This window comes from Lingula anatina, chromosome 3, assembly GCF_051362555.1.
Source record: "Lingula anatina isolate TDL-2025a chromosome 3, LinAna3.0, whole genome shotgun sequence".
Lineage (NCBI taxonomy): Eukaryota > Metazoa > Brachiopoda > Lingulata > Lingulida > Lingulidae > Lingula > Lingula anatina.
In genome coordinates this window covers 4542073-4560435 of record NC_141769.1, presented here as the reverse complement: position 1 = coordinate 4560435, position 18363 = coordinate 4542073, and the positions used below count along the sequence as shown (strand labels likewise).

At 38.1% G+C, this 18363-nt stretch overlaps 1 protein-coding gene across 1 annotated transcript; it reads right to left on the bottom strand.

The window, feature by feature from the left end:
* Positions 1-705: 705 nt before the first annotated feature.
* On the bottom strand, positions 706-17016 carry LOC106180733 (contactin-associated protein like 5-3). The gene is made up of 16 exons (XM_013564828.2): positions 16411-17016; positions 13573-13887; positions 12921-13223; positions 12344-12472; positions 11155-11322; positions 10470-10687; positions 9922-10029; positions 9570-9711; positions 9055-9315; positions 8477-8661; positions 7948-8125; positions 7153-7230; positions 6526-6693; positions 2583-2801; positions 2200-2433; positions 706-1547 (listed from the first exon to the last, which is right to left on the bottom strand). Exons 1-16 carry the CDS (start codon positions 16739-16741, stop codon positions 1393-1395), a joined length of 3192 nt encoding a protein of 1063 aa, XP_013420282.2. The 5' UTR covers positions 16742-17016; the 3' UTR covers positions 706-1392.
* Positions 17017-18363: the final 1347 nt, after the last annotated feature.

Below are 18363 nucleotides of genomic sequence, written 5' to 3'. Positions count from 1 at the left end.
GGGCCAACTAGCCCCGGTTCCCCCTTTTTTATATTAAAGGATGGCAACCATTTATGATGCTAGAATGAGCAACGATGATATATCTCTGTGAAACTTGAAACAATGAGCTTCAGTTTGATGCCCTATACATGTATTATATTCGATCAAAAGCCTATGAAACTTGATTTTTAATTCTCTTAAACAAAATTACTTTTAGGTGCAAAAATCGTTTATTTGGACTCACCGCTTAAGTAAAACTTTTTAACGTCCGACACTTCCTTAGCATTGTAGGCTACGGTCACTTTACAAGAGTATGTGGCCAATTTTTTTACCTCGTAGTTACTTTTTCATAAATTGACGGGGGGCCAACTTACCCCGGGGTCCAACTAGCCCCGGTCTCCCCTAACGCTCACGGGTCTATAATATACATGATATCAAGAAGGGGGGGGGGGGGGGGTTGTAACCTCGCGCTTTGGCGACAAATTAAGAGTTCAGTTTCGAATCTTCAGAGATTTTAAAACATCAAATGGCGGTAAAAGAAGTATGAAGAACAATTTCTTTTGAGATGCCAATTTCTTTTGAGATAGTGTCGCAGGTTTTGCAAGGATCACTCGTATTTTAAGTCAATGCCTCCGAGAAAAAGACCGATTTCAAAGCACCCGGAAAATATTTTTTATCTTATAAGTAATCGCAAAACTAGAAATTAAGAAAAACAACAACAACAAATTCGTCTGGTAATCCTTTAATGACCGAACAGAAAATCAGACGACCGAATTGATTTCTCAGTAAGATAAGAATAAAACCCAATGCAGGCGTTACTTTTTCATCACTCATTTTTTACAGAAAAAAAGCACAGATAATTATGAAAAGGAGTTATCACAGTTTAAAACAATGGTACATCTTGAACCTGGCCCCTGCATCCGGGCATTTCTTAATATTTTCCACATATTTGACCACAATGTTCGCCATCAAATCGAAGGTCTCGTTTAAAAACAAACTACATGTAGATGTGCAAGTTCTCACGTAATAAAACAGCCACCTTGACTTTCTTTTGACGTCTGTAGTTAACGCCTTAATTTTGTCAGCATTTGTCTTAACTTTTATTTTGTTTGTCACATCATCAATTTTTTTTTCTTATTCAGAGTGATTGACGTATCTGTACCATTGTTTATCGTTACAATGACAAAACTGAATATAACGTACCCGGTATACTTTGTATAAACCAAAAACCACAGGGGAGCTGGGTAGGTTGCTAGGAAATTTGTTCCTTTTTTTTGAGGGGGGGGGGGGGGGGGGGGTTGACATTCTGCCAGTAACGCAGTACTTCTGTTATCGACTGCGGATTGAGAAGAAAAACCGGGTTTTTAAATTAATTAAAAGGAAAAAAAAATCACTTCTGCATCCCTGGTGGAATTATCCGCGACATACCAGTGGGCCCACGGTGTGATATCCCTCCTCGCCTCCTCCGGTGTCGCCAAATTCAACCTTGGATACCGGCAAGTAACTGGGGTCCGTCACGTCGCCTTCGTCAGCCCTCCATGTAGAATCGTTCAGGTCACAGTTACAGTCTGGGATGCAAGAAATACGATATATATATATATATATATATATATATATATATATATATATATTCTGGTTATGAACGTTTTCAGGGATCCACATGTACCACATGCATGTACATGTATATTCTTTAACTAAAAACTGGAATAATGTCCACTTTGACCAAATATTTTTGCAAGGAAATTCAGAAACCTGTGAGGGTTAGGCCTATATGGTATAAAGGTCATGCTTTACAAATAAAGCTTATTTATAGTTCATTCTCAACAGTGAGTAATGCATCAGAAGATGTTATACAATAAATCATTTAATTGTTTTCTGTTGCGTCTTGGGCATGCAAGCCGTGCGCGAGCGTGTGAGGAGGGTATCAAGATATAGCAAAGCAGGATTGGCGCTAGCATGATTCAAAAATCAAAATTAAAGAGAAGATAAGGAATCCCGAGAAACTAAAGGCTGAATTAAATATCTGTAGACAAACACAGGCGTGACAGGAAAGGTAGTTCTAGGAATAATAGTCCAGGATCCCCTGTGATTAGTACATGTTAGGGTTAGTCGGAGTATTGGGGTTAGTACATGGCACTAATGTCACCTGTACAAAGTAATGGGGAAAAGACGGCATTTCCTAGTGGAACTACCATTCCTGTCACACAGGTAACAACTCACTATGTGCTGAGCTGGCACAGGTTCCATTTTGCGAGCATGCGCAGTTGAAAGGCACGCCGTCGGGGTCCCCGCCAGGCCAGAACTGTGCCACTTGTCCATTGCGGTCGTACCAGGCAGCGTAATTTAATGTACCATTATTAACCGATATAACAGAGTGGTAACATTCATACTTCACGTGCTGCGTACAGCTCTCACCAACGTAGTCGACGTAAGTGGCCACTTGTTCAACACTGGCTGAAATGTACAATACTCAATTTAATGGTAACATTCACTTTTTTACTGTATAAAGGTCTAAAGGTCTAATAAAGGTATTGAAGGTCTAATGCTCAATGTAGGCCATTAAATGACTTATGGTCACATTAAACTTCGAAAAAACAACCTACCATCATCATAAGTCAGCGTGGCGGAGTAGCTCAACGCGGGGTCATATCCGCTCACGTGAGTGCGGGCCTCATGGTCATGGCTGAACGTGGCTGTTGGCGGGTTGGTGGACATGTCACATTGAACTTGGAATGCGTCCACGCCGCCGCCTCCGTCTGGATCAACCCAGTAAGCTCCGCTCGTGGAGGTAAATCGCTTCCATTCGGTACAAGACGGCAATGCTGGAATGGAAAAAGATGTAGCCTACTTATATGCGAACAGTGGCAGAGCTTGGATTTTGTCAAGGGTGGGGGGTAGGGGTGTGTGACATGAAGATAATCAACCTATGCGACTGGTGGTTTGATGTAAACGCATATATGTGACGAGCAGCAGCATACAACGGCACATACGTGTACAGTACTTCATCTCGGTGTTAACATATCATTAACTGTTGTTTAAAAAGATAAAATAAGAGACGGGACGTCTCCAAAGCTAAGGGTACCCTTTGAACTCCTTCAAATATTTTGAATGGTATCGTTTTGTCCATTATACTGCGTTCACAAAGAGTTTGCCGTATGACATTCAACACCCAAACCCAATATAGAGGTGCAAATGATGTCACAGACATGTTCCTAAAAATATGTAGTGCACAGATTACAAACTATGTTTGATTATTTTAGGGTCCCACATAAAGAAGTCTGTATTAAAGTTTCACTTTCCTGGAACCACGAATAATAAAAAATAATTCATCATCTAACCCCAAAAAGGAACATACGTTACTGTCACAAATGCATAACGTCTAGCTGTGGAAACGTTTTAATCACTTTGAAAATTCGATCATCACGGGTTTTGTTCTTTAATTTATCTCCTACAAGTATAACGTTGTAAAAAATTACGAAAAGCTTCTGTATAGAGCAGTTAATTGTTTTTTAGCGACTTAAGTTTGCCTGTCACTGAATATTAAAAAAACGGGGAAAATACACCCTACCGACAGTAAAATAAGCATTTAATGAATTATTTTTCCCCTCGTGCTCCAAATATTATATCTGAAATGTCAAACTATCATGGAATCACTATATATTTTTCTGTCAGCAAAAGAAAACATTGTTTTTTCTTGCACCAAGTACTTGTACAAAATGAAACATTTTGTCAATTTTCCTAGGGAACATACGTTACCTAGTATTAGCCATGACGCAGGCCCCATTAGTTACGGTTTAAATATTTATAAAAAACATCCTTACGTCATATTTAATTTAACATGATCGAATCACTTCAAAATATATAAGAACACGTTATGAAAATAAAAATTAGGTGGCCTGGAACATACGTTACCGGAACATACGTTACCAGTGTAAATCTACTTGTGCCCGAAACTGGCTCCGAAAGAAAAACTAGCTTCTGTTTGAGATGTCAGGTGGTTCTTTCTGACGTCTGCTCGAGCTAAAGATTAGATGAGGCTAGTTACAATTGTAAATAAATCCATAAAATCCTCAGTAACGATGTAGGCGAAGTAAATGATTTTGTCGTAATAAAAAAATTAATTCAAATACAGGAATGAATGTCAAAGACGGAAATAAATGTCAAACAAGACTAGGCAAGAAAAAAATAATCGCCAACGAGCGCAGTGAGCGCAGTGCCAAATACATTGATACCGAACGGAACATCATTATTTCAGAAAAATGCGAAAACAAGAGCTGAGATTAAAAAAATATATCGATCTCGTAAAAAAAAAAAATAGGGTGACGCTTATTTGGAAGCGATAGAAAACGGGCTCAAAATACTATGTAGGCCTACCTTCCGCCTCCCTGTAAATGTCTTGAAAGACAAAAGAGGCGTGCGAAGACTAAATCGCGAAAACGTAAACTTCACCAAAGGAAAGAAGAGCTCCTAGCTGCTATAGAAGTTGCCGAGGCAAGTCCACAGCAATCACCAGCTGAGAGACTTGTTGTGTGTGTGAGGTGGCCACAACGTGGAAACGATTGAGAAGAAACTGAAGGCAGTCACAATGAACAATTAAAGAACTACAGTCACAGGTTAATGCCATAAGAAAGAGGGAGAATGCTATCCGGCAACGATTTAGCCATTGTAGAACACGAAATACGGAACCACCTGAATTTCCCACATGCCCCAAAATTAAGACAGAACGCATCATACAGCAGATTATGGACCCTATCTAACACTGTGCAGTGTCTCCTCCATCCCAGTGTACCACAAACTTTCATAGTCTTATTTATAACAAAAAGAAGGCAACAAAGAATATCGATTGTTCAAGATTTGGTCAAACAAGGCCGCTTTTATTTCATAACCCCACTACCCTAATTATTTTAGCAATAATAACAATGTAGCAAATTGTTGCCTTTATCCTTAGGGATAAAAATAATATTATATATACATATAATATCCAATAAGACTCATCATCCTAAAAATATGACTTATATAAAATGATTTTTAGCTACAGTGGGTCAAGTTTAACGAGTTACACCAAGAAGTAAGATGAAAATATTTCATAATATAGTGGCTGAGAAGATTGCGAAGACGTACCGTTGTCTCAGATTTCTTTCAGCTACTACTGGCATTTGCCGGAATCATTGGTCGAGAACTCGCGAAAGGGGGATGAACTGGTCGAAAAGTCGACGGATGGGAGTAGCAGGAAAAAAAGGCAAACTGTATACGATTTTTTTGAACGAGACGACTATAGTAGAGGCCAAGAGCGCCAGTAACCAAAAAAAAAAAAAAAATCATCCAGCACGTTGGCAGAGTAAAAACACAGTATGAACATCTAAGAAATCTCAAGGAAACTTACAAGAAATCATGCAGCCTATAATTTGTCTTAAATAGCGACTGATAAGGACCGTAGAGACCCTTGAACTCTAAAGTGATATCTGTTTCTTATACTCACTCAATGGAAAGACTTAAAAACGTAATTTTGTGAGCCACTTACTTTTTATAGATGGAACAAACATTATATATATATACATTTTTTTAATTCCCAAAAGTGCCGAAATTCGCAAGACAATTTAGACCTTTCAGAAGGGATAGTAAAGCTCATTTTGAACGAATTCTCTGCTGTATTGGGAAACCTATAGGTGTGTTGAAAAAGGCTTCGTTTAAAGAGGTGGTAGGTTAGACGTTTCTGGGATCTTCCTTTCTTTACATGCAAATGATTAAGACGTTTGATACGCGGATCGTGTTTTTGTAAATATGTTATCACTTTTGATGCCTGAGTTACTTTTAAACACCTCAATAAATTCTACGAAAAAAAAAGCGAAAAAATATCTTATCAATACTTATTAAACTCGTGTCCCGTATCTTTTCTATGGCTTTGGAACATACGTTACATTACGGTATGCGAAGGATGCGAGGCGTAGTTGGTATTGTAACTAATACACCCAAAATTTGAAACTGCCAATGAGTTTTAAATTCACGACGAATATGACCAGTGGTAGATAACTTTTAGGTAACAAAGTTTTCAATTCTCTATACAATTGACAATTATTGCTTTTGAAAGAGTCATCAACGTGGACATTGTAAAGAAAAATTATCTTTAGTTTGAAAGTAATTTTCCTAGAGCTGGTCAATTTAAAAGTATTTTCCTATCATTTTTCCATTATTAATGACTCATAGGGTTCTGATAGTGTTTAGCTTGCACAAATTTCCACAGCGCTCAACTAATGATCGTGTTTGTATCAGGCGATTCAGTGGTAACGTATGTTCTTTCTTACGCTTTTTTCACTTCAAACGGTTATCAATTTATTTGCTTACAAAACAGAAACGCGTGAGCGTAAAATTGGGACATTTGTAGATTTTTGTTCTATACACATGATAGTTTTAAAAAATTGGATAATACATCGAATTCATTCAATTTCATTTTTTGAGACTTGAACTTGTGAAATGCACCTCTATATTGGGTTTGGGTGTCAAACCAAATCAATGTCACCTTATTTGGTAGGTAGCGTCCTTTCTCACCTGGTTCACATTCCAGAGGCCCAAACGTGTATCTTCCCCATTCACTGGCGTCTCCGGTGTCTCCGACGTGAATGAACGACACTGGTAGCAACGATTTATCGGTAAAATAACCTTGATCGACTCTTTCGGCGTTGTCATTTTGATTACAACTGCAATCGGTTCTTCCATCTAAAAAGAAGAAATTTTAGATATTTGCAGTGGTAATTAAATATAAGACCGTGGTTAAATGTAATAGGCCTACTTTGCTCGCAAAAGTTGCTTCATGTGGCACTGAATCGTACAATAACAACAATGCTTATACAAAAACTGGCATTATTTTGTGGCGTGTCTCATCAAGTAAATCGTCATTAAGAAGTGACAAGTACTGGAGGTGAGACCGGAGGTGCAAGTCTTTCAAATTTCTATGTTCTTGGTACCATGACATTCAAGAAATAGGCCTATGTCATCCTAAGCAACCTGCATATTACTATCAGTACGATAACAGGGTACGTGTAGTTATATAACGCACAAGTAATAATAAATAAAGCAATGACTTAACACGACAAGACAGTGACAGGTCTATAAATAACGTAAATAAGTTGTTAAAATCCTTTAAAATTTGGCAGTGAAATTTAATAATGCACTTACTGTCACAAGTCCCAGCGACCCCACATGCGCACTTGTGATTTGCATTTCCACCGGCCCAATACGGGATTTGAGTACCACCTAAAAGACATGCGTTTCATATAGTGGTTAACAGACAAGTTGCCTATAATACGCGGCACAAAAGACTACGACCTGCTGAAATAAAAAAGAAACTTTAGCCCAGAAATTTTCTCTCAACCGTTAAACCAAAGCGTTAGCCTACTGGTACCTTTACCCAAGATAGCAGATCCAATTAAATGAAATATTACGCTTGTGTTATAATACGTGCACATGGTTGATATTTCAGACCAATACTTTAATTATCTAAGCGAGCTACTATTATTTGACTTTATTATGAACTGAAACAGGCCAAATTGTCGGTCTTAAGTTAAGACCAAACATTCTTTCGTGAAACAGGCCCTAGATATATTGTCATTATCTCATGGGAAACATGTGGTCGACTACAGCTATATTGCAACTTTTTATTTATCTTGGACGACTTCGACATCCAGGTATTTCAATTTATGATAAAGCAGTCAATGCGTTGTTTTGCATACATCCGAAAGTGAAATCAATCTCATCTGCCCCATGGTCAATACCACTTTTCTGAGGTCTGCAAAACAACAAACTGACCTCAGCCAAATTCAATACTTTTTTTTGCCAAATTCAATACTTTTACAACATTTGATGACATCAGCTTAATATTCATAAAGGCTTTGATCCAACTACATGCTGCATTGTGCAAAGTACGCTAGATACAACTGCGAGTGATTTATTAGAAACAGAAAACTCGTTCACCTCTGTCTTTGGCCCAAGTGCACGTGGTCCCTACACCAGAGGCTGCATTGCAGCGGTATTTACCAAACTGAGAGCAGGCACCAACGGTATTCATGAAGGGTGGTATGTGGGTGGTAAGGGTGACCCCATAGTAGGTGACAGTGGCCGTGTAGCCTGAACCGGCGCAATTTTCATGACCCTAGAGAAAAAAGAACCGTCTGAGATTTTTTTAAATATGGTTCCGAAATATATAAAGTCAAACAAAGGCTAATCACCATCTGAAGAAAATAATTTACATATTTAAATATTCAAAAGAGTAAAAATGATGAATTACTAAACGAAAACGGCTTATAGTATGCGTACATATATTCATTTGTAAGCATACATGTACACCGTGTCACTTAAATTTTCGTAAAAACGCTTTCGTTTCTGGCGTTTCTGACGTGCTTATTTTTATGGATTATGTGGTCCTCCCAACAACGGACCAAGGCTCACAGATAAGAACATCCGAACCAATTCCAAAGAAGTGTAACAACAAGACAAAAATTACCGAAATAGTCCCGGACTCGCTCTCTCTATTATGGTGAATTAACGTCTTCCCAGGTGGTGTCGACGTCATGTCACACTCCACGATGAACGGCCCGACGCCATTGTTTGGACCGTCTGGATCAATTTCAAAGGGACCGCTGTACGTAAATCCGTGCATATAGTATTCGTAGCAAGAACTGAGGATGGCTAAAAAGGATACATTTTTGGTGTTCATTACAAGTGGAACGGTAGTTGATTTGCATCTTAAAGAAAGGGGGATGCGAACAGAATATTTACAACATAATATTTAAAGATGAGGCGTATGTTTAGAAAAGTGATGTAAACTATCATTTAACAAAATATGTGAATTTTAGACAAATGTAGGAGTTGATTTTGAAAAACAATTCAATACAACTGAGTAACTGAATATTATGCCCTTTTTTCATGTTTATTGCCTGATAAATAAATAAATAAATAAATAAATAAATAAATATATGAGATGGCGAGTAGATTTGGAATAAGAGAGACGAGCCCTAACATCTGTCATTCAGCCATACTGTCATTCATACTAGTACATGACGTGCCATTCAATATACTTACAGACACATTTATACGTTATCCACATATATTTGCTGCTCACTGAGGAACACGGATCTCCAAAGAGGGAGGTCCCGGATGTGACGGTGCAGGTCGAACGCTGTTGACATGGTGTCTTAACTGCCTTGATGGCGTTCTTTTGTGTGGCACGGCAGTTTTGGCTCTCGTCTCCATAAAATGCGTCTTGGATGTCAAGCCAAGTGCCCGTTGGACAGGTGAGAGTGACCGACTGACCAGTGGGAATGTCACTGGTGTTAGTATAGCCTAAGGGTAAAAACAAATGCCTTTAAGAAAAGAGACGTTGGTCATTTATCAAGTTGGTCATTTGATCTGTCGCAAACTGGTATAATAATTTATGTAGGTACGTTACAGGGAATTTGCTCTCGCTTCATTTGTACTTTTAAGTAAGATAAGATTCGAGTCTGCCTTGAACATAGGGGGCCTACTGGTATACTCATGCAAATGTGGGGGAGGGGACAGACAGTTTGACACGACATCTCTTTAAATACCCGACCTACCTGCCTCAAACCCATATACTTCTGCTCTAAGGCTAATGTGTGTGTTCCAAGCCTTGGGATTGAAGCGTATATATCTGCCTATACCCGCAGGTCTTAGGTAATTAGTGCGCACTGCGTCACCGTCCCAGTTGCCATTGAAAACCTGTTTAAAAGTTACAACTTTGTTAACATACAAACGCTACGGCATCGAGGATTATTCAATTGATGAAAACAAATTACTTGAATTGCATGGTCGGATCATTTGACTCTTGTCTGTTTTGTTTAACGAATGGCAGAGCCAAAAGTACTCTCAAAAGGTGCAATTAAGGTGGCACAAATCAGATAAATTATTGATAGCAAATGGGTCTCTTACCTTACAAGTGCCATTTCCAGATGTATAGCATTCAAAATTAGTGTAACTAAGGTTTGAGAAGAGGAGACTGTATTTTGTTACCCAGCGGTTAGACGGACCGGCTTGACCCTAATGGAACGTACAAATAAATTGTCGATGAAATTTAAATATCCCGATGAATAATATATCAACACTTTAGAAACTTTGGGGTTTACTAGAATCTAAATTTTACAGACCAAAGACTGGTGTTTCACATATGTGTTGCCAGTGTTACGAGTAATCAATTTGGTAACTGTAAGAACAAGTATTGAATGCGCAAAAATATTATGTTTGTTACTTATAGTCCACATGATGAGTGAGGCGGTTGTGTTGTATTTAACATTCACTTGCTCAACGTACACATGTAAATGTAACATGCATACACTGTGATACGAGATTCTTTTCAATTTAATGATGTGGGAAATACACGTTGCCATCATTATTTTTACGTCATGGTCAAACTGCAATAATCACTCTCCTATGTAAAATAACGCTCGGCTAGGGTACAGTACTCCCAAATCAACTCTCACCTGTGTGGCCACCTTGGTCACTACCATGACCTTGCCCAGGTCCACTTGGAACCATTGGTCAGTATCCAGGTTAGCCGCAGGTGGACACCAGGCCGCGTCGAAGGCGGACCCCACTCGGCCGTTGGTCACCGTGCACTGGCTACTGGAGTCGGTGTTTGATGCAGAGAGTGCAGAATCAGCAATGAGGGAGTTTTCCATCCCTAGCGGATGTTCACGACCTGGATATTTGTTACATATTTAAGGTTTTAATATATCTTAATCAACTTAAGTATCTGCATGCTGTCATCTGCGTTCACATACTGGGGGCCTGCGTAGAATGGCACGTGCTCTTTTGTGACCTTAGAGACGGATGGATAGTTTTTAAGTGCAAAACATATTAATCTGTTTCAATTTGCAGGTTGATTGAGTTAACATTGAAAAGAACCATTATTTTCCAAAAAAAAATTTAATATATAATGAGCCAATAACTTCACACACCAGGTTTATATGAACCAAAAACTACATGCAGTCCAACTCAAGAAGTTGTTCGACAAGATTGCAAAGTACAAGGATTTCAGAACACTCATGAGATGACTTTATGCAATCATGCGGTCAGCTTCTAGGAATTATATACTATTTCCAGGTTAAAGTGGAACCTTTCGCGATTTGACATTTCAGGGACTCATTTGTGTGCCATGAATCCTACCTTCTGGCCAGGAAGAGCAAACCACCGGCCCCAGTGTCTCGAATCCCATTTCATTGGTACCGTCAATGTCACTTATTCTTGTATTCACGATGGGAAGGACCACTTTCTCCTGAAGGTATCCCGCAGATTCTCGCCAAACGACATCGTTGGCCATGCAGGCACAGTCGGCTGAAATTGACCACGTGTTATAAAATGCATGAGTAAGGTACCGGATGGCAGTTCCTGAAACCCACTGTATAGCAACCACTTGGCTTTCACTGTGAAGCGTCAGTGCAACTTAAAAATTAATACTAATTCTTCCAAGCTTTTACTAGTATCTATGACTAACTCTTTGCAGTGAGCACCGGAAAGGCCAAAAGCCATGCCTCATAGATTAAACACAAAAGTCTTCAGAACAATTTTATATTTTACCTTTCATCTTTACGCAAGAGATGCATGTAAAATCTGTTTCAAGGAACTTATATAGAGTCGAGCGAAGCAACGTGAGAACCTCGTGGATCCATAACGGTGTGTGTAATGTGGAAATAAACTGTCGGGCAACTTTTATTAATTTTTTAATTAGAAAAATCTCAAATCTCCAACAAGTACACCATAATTATCTACAACATAATTTATGATAGCGTTATTTGTTTTTATCATAAATAAATGAATAAATTGTATGAACTTGGTGTTTTGATTTGTTTTGGATGATTAAAAAAGCATAACTTGACATAGGACATTTAATGAAGTAAAAAGTATGGAAAAAATGATCGAAATCTGTTTCGTGAAGTATTTCACGTCAGTCGTTGCCACTTAAAGGGATAATAACTCTTCGTATGAAATCTATATTTCACAATAAAAACATTGTGAATAACTCCTAGAAATATAATATATTCTGTTTTACGACGAAAACAGCAGATAGCTATTATTCTGATATCTGAGCTTGTCTTCAGATCACCTGACCTCCATTGATGGCTTTACTCTGTTATAATCTCTTAAGAGATTTTAACAAAAAACCAAATTTTTTAGAAAAAAACCAGGGACTATCTTCGAATATAAAAATGGATTCATTAATCATTGGTAAGTATGGGAAAATTGTTTACTCCAGGAAAATTAATTTTTTGGCCAAAACGAAGAGTTATTATCCCTTTAACCTTTTGTATAATAATAAGCTACAAATGAAGTTTGCTTAAGATGAATGTATACTTACATCTCCCATTTCTACATGCTGAATATTTTCCACAAAGGCATTTAGATACTGGGGAGCCGCCGGCAAAATAGGCGCCCCAGAACTGGTAGGCTCCGTCCCTGTCACTTTGGTCGGTGCCGCTTCCGGTATCTGAAACCGCGGGTATTCACTTCATGATAGATGGACATGGTGATGATTGACGACATGGACTTGCGATAGTGCCGTTATTAAGTATAGTCAACTCGAGATTTGAAAGATTCCCAACTTCCTCGAAGGTCTACCTGACCCTCCCCCGCCTCCACCCCCCCCCCCCCCCCCAAAAAAAAGAAACTATTATTCCGTCAGTTATCACTACACTTACCAGAAGACGATGAATGCCATTATTATATTGTTAAATGATAATTGATCTGCACTTCAATGTAGAATGATTCTACCTACCAGGCGGGCACAAAAACGCCATTAATAATTATTTCAGTGAATCCTTGATCCGTAATCAATCCGTAATCGTTGAATTCTCTTTTATTTATTATTTCAAAAAATATTTTGTCAGTTCTGTAAAACATATTCTAACCCTTTGTATTTAAATGAAGTTACTTACTTCCAACACCATGGCACTCGAATTTACGAAACTGGTGACAGTGACTTGCTTTGTCTACGAGCGCCACCACGTGGTCTGTTGTAGCGGGGGAATAACTCAGGGAACGATAGTAGTAGCCAGAATGTGACGGGCCAAGCTGAGAGCTTCTCCCTTCTATGGAATGGTGGACGATCGTCAAGGGCGGGTCAAAGGTCATGTCGCAGTCCACGTCAAATGACGTCACAGGACCGTTGCCGTCAGGATCTATGGTATATGTACCGCTGGTTAGGCTACCCTCCGATTTCCATCTTTCGCATGTGAAACCTTGAAAAAAAGAAAAAAAAAATATTTTGAAAGAAGTGCGATCAGGACGATAAGTCGACCGGAGTGGATATTTCTAATAGATTTTTTTCTATAAGCATTACCCAGTATATCTCAGTCATCAGTGTAAAACTCTGTGGACTCGGAAGTCCTTATAATTAGTAGCGATTGTATGTAAAGTTAGAAAAACCGCCTTGGTGATAAACCTAAGCGTTTTGATCATGCTAAAAGAACAACAAGTGACCCTGTACAAACACTCTTTCCCCAGATACCCAGGCCTGGATAGTATTTTGATTAAAGCTTGAGAATACCCCAGGCTTCCAGACGGCTGACTCTAGACCTGAGAACTCACCGTCAGAAAAGGTCTGTACGTCAACCGTGACAGAGGCATTGTTTATACCAACTGTTCTTGTGTTGGTGGACGTGAACCGCAGGGTGTAGAAGAGGTTCTCAACCAAGTCCGTCAAGATGGTGGTAACGTTGACCAGGTACTCCGGGTTTGTCACCGTCAGCTTTGTCACATAAGTGCTGTCATCCGCGTTCTGGAGTTTGATGTCCAAGGTGATGGTCTGTTCAAAGCCGCCGTCCACGTCTGGCGCCCAGGTGACCTCTATGGTGTTTCTGTGCGGAGATTTAGCTTCCCAAATTATAGGTTTCTGTGGGGGACCTTATGGGAAAAAAAAACAAATGCAAATTAATATGTCAAGTTAACGTTGGTTTTAAACAAAGGCACTAACCTAAGTTCGAACTAATATAATACCTAGAACGTTTTTTTATGAATTTTAAGGTGTACACATGTATATGTGGCTGCGTGCTTGTACGGGCATGCTTGAATGCATTCGTGATTGGGTGAAAATCTCGAGAAATAGCTCTCAAGTTTAACCCCTCAGTACGTTACATTTCTGGAAGAACCACATCAGACCAAAGAGCAAACTCTTGTACAAGAATTCATACACCCTTTTTTCGTACAAAATGTTGGAATTAATTTTAGTGATAAACAAAATATACAGAAATGTCTTGTATGAATGTTTTATTAATATTAAGAACGAGTCTTGTGCTTAGTATCTAAACGTGAAAACTCCTGAATTCCCTTTGTTCACGTTAGATACGTGTTGCTAAAATACATAAAATAAATAAATAAATAAATAAATAAATAAATAAATAAATAAAAACACCTTAACCAAATTGGCCATTTCCAGAGTGTTACATGCACCTTAAGGCCGGTTAAAAACACTATAGTATGGGATGGTTCTAAAACATAAAGAGCATAGACGGCGCCTGGGCAAGGTTAATCCACAGCAGTCAAATCTAATAAAAACAGTTGTTGTTCTGGAACATCAACACTACCTTTCCTGTTACAAGCAGGTGCAATATGTTATTTAATTTGGTCAAAAAATGTACAGCAATTTTCGACCTTAACTATTTTTGAATCAGAACCCGCCTGTGTCTTTATAATCTTATCATACATGTAGCCTACTATTCGACTGATCCAGGTGACGGATGAAAGTAGATTTACTCAATAGTCCAACAAACCCTTTTTGTTAATGAGAAGTGGACCGAAGAACAACTACCAACTGTTTAATACACATGCCAATAAATGGCCTGAAAATGAAAAGTTGACCCCTCACAATTCTTAAAGACAAGAAAATAATTTGATAGTCTTATTTTGTCATAAATAGACGGTACTGTAACTTTATCTAACTAAAAAGTGATGTGTTTGAATAAAACCTGGAACACCATTATTTCACAAACCATTGAGCCTAATAATGTTATTGAATACGACCCTATACTACTATTGCTTCTATAGTCTTCATAAAATATTCAAGAATTTGATGTCCCGTATCGAGGTTTGACTTGTTTACAATTACTTAGGTCAAAGAGTCGTCTCGTAGCACCCCTTGCAAATGCAAATATGCAAATATATGAACCCCACTTAAAGGAAGTTATGAACCTAATCGATAACCTCCTTTACAATTTTAAAACAATCTATAATAATAATAATACCATTAGCTACAGGAAGGTTGTGTTGCCGATTATTTTTCCATCGGTCTCACCTGATTTTTTACGATAAGTCGCGACATTTTGGGCTGTCTCGAATGATTTCCATTGCGGCGCAAATCACATAAAAATAAATTATACAAAGGCCCGGGTGATAGGAAGATGGCAAGGATCCGGAACATGTTATGAATATATTCTGAGATGCACTCCCTGTCCATGCCAGTGCTCATTTCCAGATTGATTTGCAATTGGATTTGAGACAAGACTCTTTTCAAGCTAAAACCCTAAAATAAAATTACCTGAGGTTGTAATAACAAAGAGCAGGTCCCATGATTCACTTAATCGATTTATCGATAAAGTAAGCGCACCACTTTAAACGAGTACAATGTGTTTTAAATTGACCTTATCCTCAATAAGATGCCCTTTATTCTTAATTGATTCTTTCGACAATCAATTACCCATAAATTTGCGCGGTCAATGCCACGGTACCCACAATAGACATGAAGCCCGGAACAACAACAAAGAAAAGCAAATATGTCAAGAATGATTGAAAAACATCGTTAAGGGCAACAATAAAACATTTCAGCGAGAAAAAATCTTCGTTTGGGAAAACTAAAATGCAATACATGGTCAAAATAATCTTTTCGGTATTCTAAATGCTCGATATGTGATACGGTTTTAAAGACGATATATACATTTAAGTTTATACATGTATATCGTGATTTGTCTGCTTGATGAATATCGAAAGAAAAGGCTAGACATGTGGCAATGCACTTTGTTTATCAATTTAATGAGAATTTTTTTTATCAAAGCAACCGAAAATACAATTTAAAAAATTAAAAAGCTAAAGAGTGCTTCCTTAGATCGTTACCAAAATGATGAGGTGCTGATAGAACAATTCTTGAACTCCACAGCCATAAGCTGACGTCTAAAATGTTGATTTTTAACCAGAAAAAAGGTGTTATTTGTGGTTGTCGTATTGTACATGTAGGTAACTACGGATTACATCTTTCCTAATGAAAGGGCGACGTAGGCACGCACCGCGCACACTTCAAAACAGAGAGAGAGAGAGAGAGAGAGAGAAGGTAATCCTCAGAAGTCAGAAGATAGTCGAAAATAATAGAAAATAGACGAAAATTACTGAATGATAGGTGTGAACAAAATAATGGTGGTTTCACATCATTAGACTTACCGAACTTTGGATTTAAATACTCCCATCCTTCACTCGCTACTGGAGAAGTGTTGGAGTCGTCGTCAGTAGTTTTATCGTAAACTTCACAGATCAACTCAGCTGAGTTAAAACTGACAGAGACACACGACTCGGGCCCAAGACGCATGCATAGCGTTGTACATTCCGACCTTTTCTGCACGGTAAAGGTTTTTGCCGCTCCTCCTCCGAACACGCCATTTGCAAGTCGCGCGCTGATGTGACTCTCAAAGTACCCCCATTTGTACGAAGGTCCAGATTGGTTAATAGACAAAACACAAAGGGGGCCAATTAAAAGTGACAGATACAGCAGCATCTTGGTGCTTTTGTATCTACAGTTCTCTGCTACTATCACCGTATGCCTCTTGTGTCATAACCAGTCTTGCTGTCACGGCAGTCTATCGACTTTTTTATTTCTTTAGCCAGGATAATAGCATTGATCATTGGTGCTGTTTCCCAATGCAAACAGTGCTCATTGAACCACGTCTATTAGTATAAAACTCTGATCACACCTTTGTCTACATAAAGCAGCTTATTGTATATAAAACAGTTGGTGAAGCCAAGATGAACTTCCTCCTGCCTTGATAAGAACTTTACAAATAAACACAGTTCCCGGTTTGTCAGTTTGTCTCTTACAAAAAGGTGTTTGCAATGTATATCGACCCAGCCTTTAATCTGATACCTCTTTTCAATTCTAATTTTTAAAATATTGAAACTGGCACGTCGATGTTATACGAAACCAGACCGTTGCCTGCATATTGACTTAAGTTTGAGTGAAAATTGAGTTTGAAGTATTCTTGGGGGCTTACTAGTAACACGTTGTCTTCTAAATCATTAGTTATTGTTATGATAAATCAATTAAGCACATCGTCCATTACAACAAAGTTGAATTTTCAAAATTATAATAATAACAATAAGAATAACAATATTAATAAATAATAAAAAATAATTATAAATAAAATAAATTAAAAACATCGATAACTATTCCTCATGCACGTTCGTATCTGTTTCTCCTCGTTATCCCAAGATTTCGTAAAATTTTACTTAAAAGTAAAATCACCCTCTTGTGATTCTGTGTTTTTTTAATTATTTAAGCAAAAAGATAAAAAAACTATGCATTGATTCTTAAATAACCCTTTTCTATATAAAAAAACAGTATTTATTATTATGAGACTAAGAGAGAACAGTGGGTAATGGTACGGACCCGTAGTCGGTTGGTGATAGGGGGTATAAAAATATCTGTTACATCAGAATTTAATCCAAGTTCTATGTTCTATCAAAGTGCCATTTCTCAAATTATACAGTGTACGTGCAGTCCCCACAAAACAGAAATGTATATGATATTAATTTCCCCATGGGTCCAGAGAGTTTGTTAAATGTAGATGAAATAGCAAACATTCAGATACTACGGTGACAAAATGAGCAGTAGAAAGTAACATATCTCCAAATTTTCCATGATATATTTATGATGCTATACATCAAAATAATCCCTGACAATGATCACGAATAGACACAAAATAACCTCCACATTGAAGTCTTAATATTTTTGAAGATTCGTGACTTAAACTGCTAAGAATAAAAGTTAAGTCCAGAGTCACCAAAGTGGGGTATCTACAAGTAGATCGATACTGTAATCGATTGAAAACACAAAATCGTTGCAGCACAGCTTTGTTTGTCCTCGCCTGTACGTCCTTTGAACTTGGTCAGTTTTATTTCTTCGGTCAACCGTTTATTATAGCCAGTGATAGTGCAACTAGCACTAAGAGGTCTGATACATTCTGTACCCGTGCACGACGATCGTTTTAGATGGAAGTTACATCATCGGCCACATCTTTTGCTCAAAGGAAAATCATGGTTATTTGATGGCAACAGAAAATGTTTCAAATATTGCTTCTGCGTTGATCGAATTGGTTTAAGTGAAAAATCACACACAAACAC

What these genes read in the sequence shown, in the direction of transcription:
- LOC106180733 (XM_013564828.2), bottom strand. Translation starts at nt 16,741, where the DNA reads ATGCTGCTGTATCTGTCACTTTTAATTGGCCCCCTTTGTGTTTTGTCT. An exon ending in TGACCAAGGTGGCCACACAG is followed by an intron (nt 10,030 to 10,469) that starts GTGAGAGTTGAT and finishes ACGTTCCATTAG; the next exon opens with GGTCAAGCCGGTCCGTCTAA. An exon ending in GATAACGTATAAATGTGTCT is followed by an intron (nt 8,662 to 9,054) that starts GTAAGTATATTG and finishes TATCCTTTTTAG; the next exon opens with CCATCCTCAGTTCTTGCTAC.